This window comes from Haemaphysalis longicornis, unplaced genomic scaffold (genome assembly GCF_048455015.1).
Source record: "Haemaphysalis longicornis isolate Haplotype H1 unplaced genomic scaffold, Haemaphysalis longicornis Haplotype H1 scaffold_5, whole genome shotgun sequence".
Lineage (NCBI taxonomy): Eukaryota > Metazoa > Arthropoda > Arachnida > Ixodida > Ixodidae > Haemaphysalis > Haemaphysalis longicornis.
In genome coordinates, this window is record NW_027526385.1 from 71,099,587 (window position 1) to 71,113,766 (window position 14,180).

Here is a 14,180-nt window from a genome sequence, read left to right on the forward strand (position 1 = left end):
CCCCAACAAGGGAGAGCTCCAACAACAGGACCTGCTGTGTTCAATAACGATTTTACTTATTCATCCATTTTCGGAGGGCGGCAGGATATGGAAGCTGCATATAAGGGTCCTGTCGACGGACATCATAGCGCAACGTGAACAACTCGCCGCAACAGTTGTGCCCGAGAACAAAGTCACCAGCTGGTGCTGGTAGAGGAACTCGAAACTGTGCTCCACCACCTGACGGGATGACGTGAAGTCGTGCTTGCTGGGGAAGTTGGAGACCAGATCAGACCGAAAGGTGAAGCACAATCTACGGTCATTCTCGTGCAAGCCCTGGACTCGGCCCTTGACGGTTTTCGACTGGGCGATCCCACATCAGGCCTGTGTTGTGTATGTCGTTTGGCCTTGCGAAGCGCTTGATCTCCTCCATTGACTGCAGGTCGGGAGACAGTCCCGAGTAGCATAGCAGCAGAAGATCCCCTCGTCGATGATGGCGGCGGTGGGAAGGCAGTCGAAGCAGTCCACTGAGATCTTCTTCCACAGCTTCCTCATGATGGAACCCGTCGATACGGGTGATGGGGGAGCACTCGAGGGGTTGCCTCGTAGCAGGAAGAAGTTCTCGGGGTACTTTATCTTGTACACCGTCAGGAGGCGGATGGCCTCTAAGGTCTGCTTGCCTTGCCGCTGTCCACCTAGTTCCCCAGGGAAAAGTACTTTGCCTTCGGTTGGAAGGCAGCGCCCTCAAACAGCAGGCGGAGAGGACCGCGTACTGGCCGTGGATGTCGGCGCAGCTAGGTATCCCGCGGGTGGCGCGGATCTAGAACGAAAAGGCAGGACCACGGCGTCCGCTTCTTGTGGAAGCGATGGAACGCACTCAGAGCGTGGCAGTGCACGTGGCTTCGTTCTCTTCTAACCTCGCTATGGCCCCCTAACGGCGCCCATCTAATTCTTCTTCATTTAGAACACACATTCCGACGTGTCTGCGGAGAGTACAACAAGCGTGCGCAGGACGAACGAGAAAACCGATCACACATTCACAACTAAGTCCGAATGGTCATATTAGATAATTTCGCCTGAATTTGTTGTTATCATCATCATCATCATCATTATCAGCCTATTTCCGCTACAAGACAAAGGCCTCCACCACTGACCTCCAACCGATTCTGCACTGCCCGAGCCCATTCTTTGACCTCAAATTTTCTCATTTCGCCCCTCCTTCCAGTAGCAGTCGACCCCTACTTCTAGTCCCGTCTCTCGGTAGCCATTCGTTTGGTGGTCCACCGTGCACCTGTTTTACTCACGTACCATCATATTCAAATGTCACGTGGCCCGCACTATCCTATAAACGTTACGTTTCCTATTCGTAGTTCGGGGTATTTCGTAACGAAGAAAGAACGAAAACCACAGCAAATGTTCCGCCGCAGGCGAGGTGCATGGAGAGAGAGAGAGAGAGAAATGAACTTTATTGAAAATGTCCTGCGGAGGTGGTTGGGGAACCACGCAGGGTCGCCCGCCACCCGACTTTGTTTATGGCGTCTTCGAGATGTTGCCTCCCCAGCCTACGCTGGACCAGCCCGCAGATGGCCGTTGGGGACGTGTCCTCGACCACCCGCAGGCTCAGTCTCTCGCGCTTGCCGGGGAGAGAGCCACCTCGAGCCGCTGGACTGCCAGTAGCTGACTTGCTAGTTCGTGTGAATACACTGCTCTTTCTATGTCTTCTGGCAGCCGTCCAGGGAATGCTGCCGCTTCTGTGGGTGTAGTTCACAGTTCCACAAGATGTGGGTCAGGGTCGCCTTAGAGTTTTTGCACACACTGCACACGTCGCTGCGGAACACTTCCGGGCACACGTGGCGCGCGAGCGCCGGAGTCAGCACTGATCGCGTCTGTATCTGCCTATAAAGCACTGCTTGTTCTCGCGTGAGTTTAGGGTGGGGTGGGGGCATGGTCCGACGACCGTACCTGTACCACCCCAGCACTTCTGCATACTCTTGTATGGGATCGTTTTCTTCGTCGTCTCGGTCGCCTGTGTCGGCGTTCACTGCACCACACCTTTCACAGTCTTCGCAGTCCGCCCCAGCCGTTGAGACGAGGGAGGTGGTGGTCGTCGCGCATCTGGTGAGAGTTCGCGCGGCGGCGTCCGCCGTCTCGTTACGGTTGGGGTTGCTGCTACTGCACCCGTTGCTGTCTGTGGTAGTGTGTGCCGGGAACCACCTTAGATGGGTGGTGGGCACTGCGTCGCGCACTGGTTTACGCACTTCACTGCACCGTATCACTTTCACTGCTTCGCTGCACACCGTGTTTGTTGCGTAGTTCTTGATGGCTGAGCGCGAGTCACTCAGGATTGTGGAGCATCGGGATCCGTGAGTGCCAACGCTATGGCCATCTCTTCCGCCTGGCTTGCCGACGATGCTCGGACGCTGCAGGCGTTGCAGATTTCACCGGTGGTGGCCTTGACCACCACGGCCACGTAGGTGTCTTGTATATGTGGGTATTTTGCTGCGTCGACGAAGAGGGCCCCGGTGTCGGCAGCGTATGTGTCTGTAAGGGTCTTTGCTCGTGCTGCGCGTCTTCCCGGGTTGTTGGCCGGGTTGACGTTCCTGGGCATAGGTGAGACTTGGAGTCGTCGCCTGGCGCCTTCCGGTAGGGAGGGGGCTGCTTGTGTTTGCGGTGTTTCTGCCTCTGAGAAGCCCAGTCTGGTGAGTATGTTCCTCCCCGTCTTAGTCCTCCTGAGGCGTTCTATTTGGGCTGTCCGCTGGGCCTCCGCAATTTCTTCTAGGGCCAGACATGGAAGCTCCTCCAGACATGGAAGCTCCTCCAGACAAGGGCCAGACATGGAAGCTCCTCCGCCACCTCCTGGACGAGACATCGATGAGGGGTTGCCAACAACACAGGCTCTCCCAAACCATGCACGCAGCACTAAAGGAGTTGGGAGAAGAAGAGACAGGCAAGCGCATCAATGCAAAATATCTGCCCAGTACCCCTGCAGAACAGCACGAAGATTACCAAGGAACCGACAATCCAAACCTGGATAAAGACATCGAGGAGTGGAAGTCCGGGCCGTGCTACAGGAACTCAACTGTAAGTCCGCAGCCGGTCCCGACCAGATCTCCAACAAAGCCTTACGAAATCTGAACGATGGGGCCATCACGGCCCTAACGAAATACTACAACCGCTGCTGGCAAACTGGCAAGCTACCGTCGCAGTGGAAAACGGCCCGCACGGTGCTCATACCCAAACCCGGCAAACCCCCCAGCATAGACCACCTCCGCCCAATTTCACTAACGTCATGCGTGGGAAAGGTGCTCGAGCACGTACTACGAAACAGGTGGCAACGTTACCTCGAGCGAGAAGGCCTCTATCCGGACACCATGCTAGGGTCCGGGAGAAGCTCAGTACCCAAGATGCTATGCTGTTACTACAACACGAAGTCCTCGACACGACAGTCCCCACCAGAGACAACAGAGCAGTGCTCGGCCTCGACCTCCAGAGCGCCTTCGACAAGGTGAACCACTCGGCCATCTTGAAGCAGGTCTCTCGGTTAGGAATGGGCCAACGCACCTACAACTACATCCGGGACTTCCTGTCCAGTCGAACCGTCAAGATCCAGGCGGGAAACCTGCAACTCCAAGAACGAGCGCTGGGCAGCGTAGGAACTCCACAAGGCTCAGTAATATCGCCATTACTCTTTAATTTGGTCATGATTGGAGTGGCCAACCGCCTGCTCTCGGAGGTCCCGCAAGTCCGCTACACTATATATGCGGACGACATCACGCTGTGGGTCTCCGGGGGCAGCGACGGCCACATAGAAGAAACGCTACAAGCCGCCATCAACACCATTGAAAGCCACCTTGCAGACACGGGCCTTAAATGCTCACCACAGAAGTCACAACTCCTCATCATCCCACCACCGGAAGATACCGGAAACAAGCCGCCCAAGGCGCAGAAAAGATCACAATACACACAAGCGATGGCACCGTCATCCCAAGAGTCACGATGCTCCGAGTGCTCGGAATGTTCCTCGAAGCAAGCAGAGGTAACGGAACCACAGTCGACAGACTGGTGACCAAACTGGGGGCGGCTACACGCCTCATCAAGCGCGTGGCCAACCGGCATCGAGGCATGAAAGAGGCAAGTCTCCTCCGGCTGGTCCAATCATTTGCAACAAGCCACGTGTCTTACATCGGGGCCTTTCACGGCTGGAAGGCCCACGAACGAGACAAAATCAACGCTGCGATACGCAAGACCTACAAGGCTGCCCTGGGACTCCTCAATTGCGCCAGCACGGCCAAACTACTTGAGCTGGGCGTCCACAACACCCTAGAAGAAATTGCGGAGGTGCATGGAAAGCGCAATGGCAGTGTCTTCTGCTGGCACTGTGGAGACCCAGGTTCGAATCCTATCGGATCACAAGTGTTTTTTTTTTATTTCTATACTGTTTACAGCGGCGCCCATTTTCTTGACCGGTCAACAAATACAACAACAAGGACGGTTTATCGCACAATTGGGCACATAAGGCTTTCGTCTCAATATCTGAAAAGAGGTCAATGAGAGGAAGCGTACGCTGATTCTCGACCGCCCGGAAAAAATACCGAGGTATAGGTTGCATTCACTGGCCAGGCACGCCGGCAGGCAACCATGTGAGTGGCCGTCACTGGTTAAGTCGGGCTCTGCGGGATGGCAGTACTTGTCCGTGCTAGGCTCGTGAGGTGTGTTGGACGTTTCAAACTCTAACCCACCCAACGCAATGCAATGCTTCGACTCCAATGTGAGTGCAATGAATAACATCGCTGCTGACACCACCGCTGAGAATCGGGTTGAAACGGAGAAAACGACGCACGACGGTGTTTTTATTCTGCGCCGTAACCTAACACCACCACCTCTACTCAAAGATAACTTATCGTCATCATTATCATTGTATTGAGTTTGGCCGTAGTGGCGCAAGCGGCGCCATGTCCGTGGCCTTTTCCAGTGTTTCCAACCGACGAAATGAACAGCTTATCTTTTCAGTGAATACCATCTATAAGTTCCCTTACAAAAAACTGGTGGCTCTTTCTGAGTCCGCGAAAAAAAGCTTTTTTTTTGTCTTTTGGCGCTTTTGGCACGAACTACTTTGCAAGGCTTTTTTTTTGCTGCATCGTGTTCCTGTAACAGATTTCGCTTCTGTTCCACGGTGCGAATTACATCAGCAAGCGAAGTGGCACGACATCACTGACGCGGCCATAAAATTTCGTCAGTATTTACGTGACTTTTTACGTAACAGATTGAAACACACAGGCTGACCCCTTTTTCTGTTTTTCTTTTCTCTTTTTCTCTTCTTCAAATATTTCTTTTTCCGTCGTCCGAAAAGGCCTCAGGCCGCCATCTGAAGGGAGAGAATCCAGGAAGACTCCACTTCCCCTTCCTCCTTCACCCAGTTCTTGGCAAAATAAAGTTATTATCATCATCTTCATCATCATTATCATCATCAGAGCACTGAGCTGCTATTCAAATTCCATCGGATCGCACACGCGTTTCTTTTGTACTCTTTACAGATAAAGACGTTTTCTAGCGATAGCGACACTTGTGTTGGCTGGCTTGCGCCGTCGGTGGTGGCTTACGCCGAAACGCCTTGAGGCAGACAACATAATTTACGCCCTCGCTCTAATGCCGACAACGGCGACGACGATGCTGATGATAGTGGTAATGATTCCCTTGACGTGTTTGAAACCTACTTTTAGAGGCAAATTGGCCAGGGATAAACTGTTGACGATGACTGCGTTACCCACGTGCTCTTCGCGAGCAGCTCTCGCTCATCGTTCGCAGATGGCGCAGGCGCCAGCGCACAATACTCGGTGACAACTTAAGAACGGCACCGGAAGTTGCCGCTGCGCCTTATCACCGTAGCCGGATGTTTCTCCGCGCGGCGCAAGTAGGGTGTTACTGGGAATATATTGAACATGGCCTGAGCCGTTCACGTGATTTTTTGGACTTAATATGCTTATAAACGACTCCAGTGACGACAAACAAACTGCGTGAGACAAGGCAGACGATATCACGCATTCATAGCAAACTCCTTTCAAAACGCGCGCGCACTGACGTCACGGGTCCGGCGCTTTGGCGGAGTGATACACTACATGAGGTGGTGCCGTTCTTGAGTTGTAACCGAGTATAGTGTCGCGTTATATCACGCCACAATGACAGCCAATCAGAGTCGTCGCTTGAATCACACCACATCGCCAGTGCGGTCGCTCGCTCTCATGGGGAAGTTCACCTTCTAGCGCGGCATGGGTAGGTTGCACGTGGTCCGCTCCGCGGAAGAGCGGGCAGCCATTGAAGAACATAAACATTCCACGTAGTCGCAGAAGAACAATCTCCAATAACAAATGCGTTCGGCTAAAGCTGGGTGACGTAAAAAGGTTTCATTTTCACCGATTGATGCTTTTGCGATTTCATACAGGTCATTGCGTTTAGATATTAGTCGTTTTCGTTTACCCTGACGTCAGGCTTTGCGTACACCCTTGTTTCTGGAGGAAAGGGGTTCGTTAGTATTTTGTTTTCAATCCCGCCTTGCCTCTTCCGTTTCTGACCGACCTCACCGCTCGTTTCTTCTTGACCGGGAAGCGGTTGGCGTGCCGGTGGCACGGAATTGAGACCAACGCAGGGGCACTTTGACTATATAAGCGCCTCTTCCCGCTATTATATACGTGGGGGCGTTTTTCTGACGGGACCGAGAGAGAGAGAGAGAGAGAGAGAGAGAGAGAAAAAAAACTTTTATTCGAACCATGGTTACTGAGGGTTGGTGGCGGCTGGGCGGAGGCCAGCCGCGACTTCGGTAGCTCTGCGTACCAGGGCCTCTTGAATCTCCTGGCTAGAGCTACCCAACGCCTCTCTCCATAGCTCGCTGCTGGAGATTTGAGGGAAGGGGTCGTAAGGGCAAGCCCACATGGAATGCTCCAGAGTGGCACGTTGGCCGCATTGGGGACAGTTGGGAGACGGGAATGATGAGGGGTGGATGTGGTGCAGACGAGCTCTGCATGGGAAAGAGTCTGTCTGCAAGAGTCGCCAATAGCGGGTTTGGTGAGGTGTGAGGGAGGAATGGGCGGGGGATAAAGTACGACGAGAGAGTCGGTAGTGCTCCACGATGTCGTTGAACGTGATGAGGCGTTCTTTGGAGGAGCGCGCGCCATGTCGGAGGACGATGCTCACACCAGCCCGGAGTGTGAGATCGCGGGCAATGGCATGGGCAAGTTCGTTTCCCGGCAGGCCAGTGTGAGCCGGGGCCCACACCAACTCCACCATCTTTTGAGGCGGGTTATTCTGGATGATGCGGAGGGCTTCAGAAGAGATGGTCCCCCGTACAAAAGGCAGCAGAGCAAGCTTGGAGTCCGTGACTACCTTGGGCGGGGTTGGACGTTGTGTGAGGGCCAGCGTAATGGCCGCTTCCTCCGCAGTCGTGGGGGAGGTAGTTAAGATGGTAAGCGTGCTGAGGGGGGTGCAAGCGGAGTTGCGCGTTACCACCAGAGCGTAGGCGTTGTGATGACGGTATTCCGCCGCATCACAGTACACCGCTTCCGGCCATTTTGCCAGTTCCCGGTCCAAGACGCGTGTACGGGCTTGGCGGCGCGCCGAGTTGTAGACGGGGTGCATGTGTCGGGGGAGGGGCCTTGTGAATATGTTTTCCCGAATTTCAAGTGAAATATGCATGGCACTTTTAGCTTGTTCGGACAGCGGAATGCCTTGAGTAGCGAGAATGGACTTGCCCGTTTCTGTTAGTTCTAGGCGATTTCTCTGGGATGATAAATGGGCTTCAACTAACTCGGTGGCGGTGTTAAAAACTCCGAGCTGGAGCAGACGATCCGTGGATGCGTTAGGGGGTACCTGCAGGGCAGCGCGGTAGACCTTGCGGATGAGGCAATCGATCTTGTTCAGCTCGACCTTGGACGCTCGTATATATGGCAGAGTATAGAGGAGGCGGCTGATAAAAAAGGAGTGCACTAGGTGGAGGCGGTCCTTTTCATCTATTCCATGGTGTCGGTTGGCTACCCGCCGAAGAAGTGCAATAATTTGGTCGATATGAGATCCGAGTTGTTGTATGAAGAAAGCATTGGATCGATTCTGCTGGATAAGTAGGCCGAGGATTCTGAGGCGGGAGACTTTAGGGACTGTATGACCTTGTACCGTTATTTCAATTTGGGGATTTGTAGGAGCACGTGTACGAGGAGGGAGGATTAACAGCTCGGATTTGGAAGGGGAGCAGGTGAGTCCGGCCAAGGCTGCCTGAGAGCTGACCGCATCGGCGCCTGCTTGGAGAGTGCTTTCAATATGTCCATCATTACCTCCTGGTACCCAGAGTGTTATGTCATCCGCGTATATGCCAAAACGAAGGTGCGGGATCTGTTTGAGAGATTTGGCAACAGGCAGGAGGGCGAGATTGAAAAGCATAGGGGAGAGGACGGCCCCTTGGGGAGTACCTCGGCTGGCCAGATGGTATGGGCCGCTAGTGTGTGGGCCCAGGCGTATGGTGGCTGTTCGGTCACTCAGGAAAGCTCTGACATAGTTATAGACCCTCAAACCGGGGGAAATGGCTGAGAGGCCGGCCATTATTGCTTCGTGAGTGACCATGTCGAAAGCTTTCTTAAGGTCAAGCGCCAGCACAGCTGCATTGTCCACTTTGCTGGGAGGCTGGATAATTTCGTTAGATACTTGTAGTAGTAGATCTTGAGCAGAGAGTTTAGGTCTGAATCCAAGCATCTCTTCCGGAAGGGCTTCAGTTTGAATTACGTGGTGGGTAAGTCTGGCTAGGATGACGTGTTCCAGCACTTTGCCAACGCAGGAGGTAAGCGAGATGGGGCGGAGCTGATCGAGGGCTACAGGTTTGCCGGGTTTCGGGATGAAAGAAATTGCTGCTGTACGCCAGTCTTGGGGGAGAGTGCCACTTCGCCAATAGTGATTGTAGTATTCGGTTAGTTGTGTTATGGAGGCGTCATCTAGGTTGCGGAGCATCTTGTTGGTGATAGAGTCGGGACCGGGAGCTGAACCAGGTTTGATGGTTTGAAGAGCCGTCCTGACTTCTGCTTCGGTGATGTCAGCGTCGAGTTGGTCGTTATCTTCTCCGCGATAGGCTGGGAGTTGTGTTTTTGGTCCTTCCGGTATGTATAGGGAGCGAAGCTGGGTCATGATTTCGGAGAGGGAGCCAGGGGTATTGTGCATGAGTTTCTGTAGTTTTTGAAACTGGGCCGTGCGTGTGTTCCCAGGGTTGAGTAGGTGCCGTAGGAGGGTCCAAGTTTTACGCATACTGAGCGCTCCCCGCATCTGGTCACAAATTTGATGCCACTGTGCTTGGGCCAACTGTTTGGTATATTCCTGCATGGCGTTATCGAGTTCAGCAAGTTTACGGCGGAGGGCGCGGTTTGTCTTGTTACGCAGCCAACGCTTCTGTATGCTGCGGTAAGCCTGCCACAGGTGTTGAAGCCGGGAGTCCACTCTGTCAGAGGAGATATCCGGGTCAAGGCGGGCGCTGGCTGCTTGGGTGTCTTGTAAGAGTTGCTTGACCCAAGTTGTGTAGTTGTCCGCAGCCGGAGGTGTTGCAAGTTGAGGGTGGGATCTGATTTGGCGGAACTTGTCCCAATCCGTAATGTGAGTATGCCGGCATGGGGGAGTGTACTGCTTGGCGATGGAGACATCCGATTGTAGAATGTAGTGGTCACTACCCAAGGTGTATTCGGTGCAGGTCCATTGCAGCTGTTCGACATCCTTGGATAGGGTTAAATCGGGGGCAGTGTTCCTCTGCACACTCGTACCCAGACGGGTGGCCGTGTAAGGATCTGATTCCGGAGTGAAATTACTTTTTTGAATTTGTTCCCACAATAGGCGACCTTTTTAGTGGTATAAGCATAGCCCCATGACGTGTGAGGGGCGTTGAAATCGCCGACAACGATGAGGGGTTGCTTGGATGCTTTCCGGGAAGCTGCAGTGAGGAGAGAATTGAACCTGTGTTGGTGCTCTCTGGGGCTGCTGTAGATGTTTAGAATGAAGATGCTGTTGTCACCTTTGCGGCGAGGGAGCACTTCCACGAAAATATGTGGGATTGTTGTCTCCGTGAGGAATATCTGATTGACTACTAGGTTGCGTTAGACTAGAATGGCTGTAACATGGTGACCAGTGTCTTGAAGGCTTTGGTAACCCGGCAGTTTGACTGCTATCCCAGTTTCTTGAAGAGCGATTATATCAGGGGCTTTGTCTTGGGATTGGGTGAGGAGCAATAGGGAGTTTCTCTTTTTCTTGTAGCCCCGGCAATTCCATTGCCAGATACGGAGCATGCTAGAAGTCTTGCGAGGGGTCATCAGGAAGATCAGGGAGAGGTTGCGAGCTTGCGGATGGGACCAAAAGGGCGGCAAAAGTCGTTTTGATTTCATGGAATTGTGTGAGGCAGGCGTGCATCTCTGCCTTTAAGGCTTCTACCATTGCCTGTGTGGTAGCTTGGTTAGTCAATAGTGTTTGATGTAGGTGGATGTACTCAGCTTTTTGCTCGGATAAAGCGTTATGGCAAGTACGTTCAACGGCTGCAATCTGGTCGACGAGGGAAAGTTGGCTGTCGTCAATGGGAGCAGTCGATTCTGTTGCCCGTCTCTTGGAGGGAGGCGATGTGTTGGAGTCTACCGACATTGATGGGGGAGGAGGAGGCAACTCGGTAGAGCTTTGTGTGGAAGAGTGGGGAGGAGGGGGGTTAATTGGCATTGTGGAGGGCTGAGCGGCATGTTTGAGGGAAAGGTTTTCTTGTCTTAGCATGGCATTTTCCTTGCGAAGTTGTGCCAATTCTTGTCGAATTGTTCGTAGTTCTTGAAGAAAAACGTTAGGAATGTTGGGGGGATTGTGCAGCGAGCTAGAGAGAGAGGAATGCTGGGTGCTCACCTTGGTGGCTTCAGCATTCGGGTTTCGGGGTGGCTGGTTGGCCTTGTTCTTCGAGTCTTGTTGCTTCGTGGGCTTCCCCAAGGCAGGGGATTGTGAAGCCTGTCGCTGACTCGGTGAGGCCTCATCCGTTGAAATCCGGGCGGCCGCGGTGACTTGAGCGTATGTGGGTGCTTGTCGTCGTGGTTGAAAGCGCCTCGGGCATTCAGCAGAGCCCGTTAAGTGAGCGCCCCCGCACACAATGCACTTGGGAGTACACTTGTGTGGGTCCGGTGGGTTGATGAGTCCGCATTGTACGCAGCGAGACGGTGGCTGGGTAGTAGGACAGACGTCCTTGCGGTGGCCGGTGTGCCAGCACGTGGTGCAGGCTTCCGTTTTTCGCTTGAAAGGCTTGCAGCGGTAGGTAACAGCACGATATCGCACCCAAAATGGAACGGTCGTGCCTTCAAAGAGGATTTGTACGATGTTTGAAGAGTTCAGTCTCTTCGCGTCCAGAATACCTAGATCGGGATTATAGTGCATGAGGCTGTGCTGGATTTGCTCTGCCGTGTCTGTGCTGGGAATATTGAAGATTACTCCCAGTGCCGTGTTGGACGGCGCAGAAACATGGGCTACGACTGGGTATTGTTGCCCGTTGTGGTTGATGGCCGTGATGCCGGTGTATCGTGTGGCTCGTTCCTCGTGAGGGGTGCTGATGATTATGAAGTTGGCTCTAGCTTGAATGCGGACTTGATCCTCGTCATTGTGGGTGAGTCCTGCAGCTTGCATGATGATATCAGCAAGCGTAGCCGCGGCGATGGAGACGACGGCCAGTCCGCCTCGCGGGCGGAGGATAACATCACCTCTTCCACCTAACTCACAACCTCTCCAGGGCTACACAGACATCCGGGCGGACTACCACCTGAAACGGCCAATTTTTCCTGATCCACACAACCAACTCACAACAGAAGACTACAGACTAACACCTATCCGCACCGCAGCATCCTCCATGCCATATATCGAACGAACTAAGCCATATATTGAACTTTAAGCGTCGTGTAACTGCTGTCCAGCACCTAGCGCCCTATACCATCAGGTCTAAGACGGCCTAACGATATCCAACCCTTGCACGCAGCAATGGATGCTGCGATTGACCAGCAAGGACCCTACATTCCAGCTAGACCTGATAAAAAGGGCCCGCGCAGCATGCCGCTGCCAGAGTTCCCGGACTGAGGATCCCCTCCAACAAGCGGGCGCCTAACAACAGCACCTGCTTCGCTCATTAGATTTTATTTATTCATTCGCGGAGACCTTCAGGACCTGGAAGCTGCGTAGAAGAGTCCCCGCGGTCGACTATCATCATGCCCCAGGGTTGCCGAACTCACCGCAACAGTCCGATGCCATGAATAGTCACCATGTTTGTATAGCAACTAAGAACTGTCTTCCACCACCTGGTGGGATAACTTGGCGTTGAGCCTGCTGAGGAAATTGGAGACAACATCGGATCCAGAGGTGAAGGACATGCCACGATCATTCTCGTCCAAGATCCGGGCGCCGTGGTCATCCGGATCCGACTGCGGGATCACACTGGAAGACTGTATTAGGGATGCCTGTTTGTCTTGGGATGCGCCTGATTTGCTCCATTGACTGCGGGTCGGGAGACAGTCCCTCGTGGCAGCAAAAGATCTTGTCGTCGACGATGGCCGCGATGGGCAGGCACTCGACGGAGGTCTTCCATGGCTTGACGCTGTAGCGAAGCTTGCACCCATGGTAGACCGCCGTAGATGCCGTTGACGGAAGTTCACTCAAAGGGCTGGACCGGAGCGGGAAAAAGTAATCTGGGTACTTGAACTTTTGAGTCCCGTCTCTCGGTAGCCATTCGGTTGGTGGACCACCGTGCACCTGTTTTACTCTAGTGCCATCATATTCAAATCTCACGCTGCAAGCACTATCCTATAAATTTTACGGATCCGATTCGTGGTTCTGGGGAATTCGCCACGAAGAAAGAAACGAAAACGAGAACAAATGTCGCTGTGCCGAAGGCAACATGCCGAGAAAGGGCAGGGGCCGTGTATGATGCTGCTACTGCAGAGACCCGGGTTCGAATCCTATCGGATCACAAGTGTTCTTCATTTATTTGCGCTATACTGCGGCGGAAATTTTCTGGACCGGGCAAGGACAAGAACAGGGGTGGTTTTTCGCATAATTGGGCACATAAGGCTTTCGTCTGCGTTCCTGAAAACATATTAATAAGAGAAAGCGGACGTTGTCCCGCCACCGCCCGTAAAAAATACCAACTCCGAATTCCGCGACGCAGCCTGGCAACATCAGTCACAATAAACAAAATGGCGTTGCAAAACAGGTCCGGCGTCGCAGTTTCGCTTGCAGACGTACTAAGATTTTTACTCCAGCGTTTATTAGCGTCGTTTTGGTGAGGCAGTGCGCATGTTTTCAGTCGATGACCTTATCCTGATCGGGCCCGTCAAAGATCGGAGCGATGAAAACAGCTGAGATCATCGCTATGCGCATGAAAACGTCGGGCGGCCGGTGTTTGTTAATGCCACATTGAGGTTGCATCCGCTTTCTTCCCTGCTCAACGCTGCAGCTTGAGCAGTGCTTCACGCAATAGCGCGCTGCTATGCGGCGAGAGAGACTTTTTCGCTCTCCCGGTGAGCTATACCCCCTTATAAGAGCGTCAGTTGATGTTTACCCACACGTTGAGACGGGGAGAGAGACGGTGGCCTCAATTCAGCATCTTGGGAGGGGGAGGACCCTTTTCGGAGGTGACACACGAAATAAGAGTGCGGGAGAGGCGCTGAGAGAGTTGACGCCATAGCCGCGCGTGCCGCCCTCCTCGTAACCCTTCAGAAGGCTCTCCTCCCTGTTTTCCTTCTGCCAACGCTGCTGCGTTCTGGACGCCGCCCACGCAAATCATAGGTAACTGCTTGCAGAGTCTCTTGTTTCACTCCTTGTAGAGCCACGCGTCGGAATACAAGTGACTCCGCATTTGTAATCGTTGAAGGTGTCGTTGAGAGCCTCGCAGTCAACCCACCTTTACACCGTGGATTGGAGCCAATTTTGTTTCTCTTTTAATGCTTTTTTTTGTTGTCACTTTTCCGGTTTACTTGCTGCAAGGCCTTCATTCCCTTCTCTCTAACCCTGCAACTTCTAAGCCAACCACTTCTGTTTTATGCTGGCAACGTGTGAAGAAAACACAGTGAATTGGTAGACCACTGGGCTGCTATATGCTTCTGATAATAGCGGAAGAATTATCTACACCGTACAGCAAGCGTTTGTGTACGGGTAAAGCTCAGCGACATGGACGGGTTTCG

General features: G+C 53.2%; 1 protein-coding gene and 1 pseudogene across 1 annotated transcript; both read right to left on the reverse strand.

Annotated features, from left to right (window-relative positions):
* Positions 1 to 60: 60 nt before the first annotated feature.
* Positions 61 to 2,587, reverse strand: LOC144139740 (serine/threonine-protein phosphatase PP1-beta catalytic subunit pseudogene; annotated as a pseudogene).
* Positions 2,588 to 10,197: 7,610 nt separating this feature from the next.
* LOC144139741 (uncharacterized) lies at positions 10,198 to 11,637 on the reverse strand. Its single transcript, XM_077672014.1, has one exon. It carries the CDS (start codon positions 11,635 to 11,637, stop codon positions 10,282 to 10,284), a length of 1,356 nt encoding a protein of 451 aa, XP_077528140.1. The 3' UTR covers positions 10,198 to 10,281.
* Between the last annotated feature and the right edge of the window lie 2,543 nt (positions 11,638 to 14,180).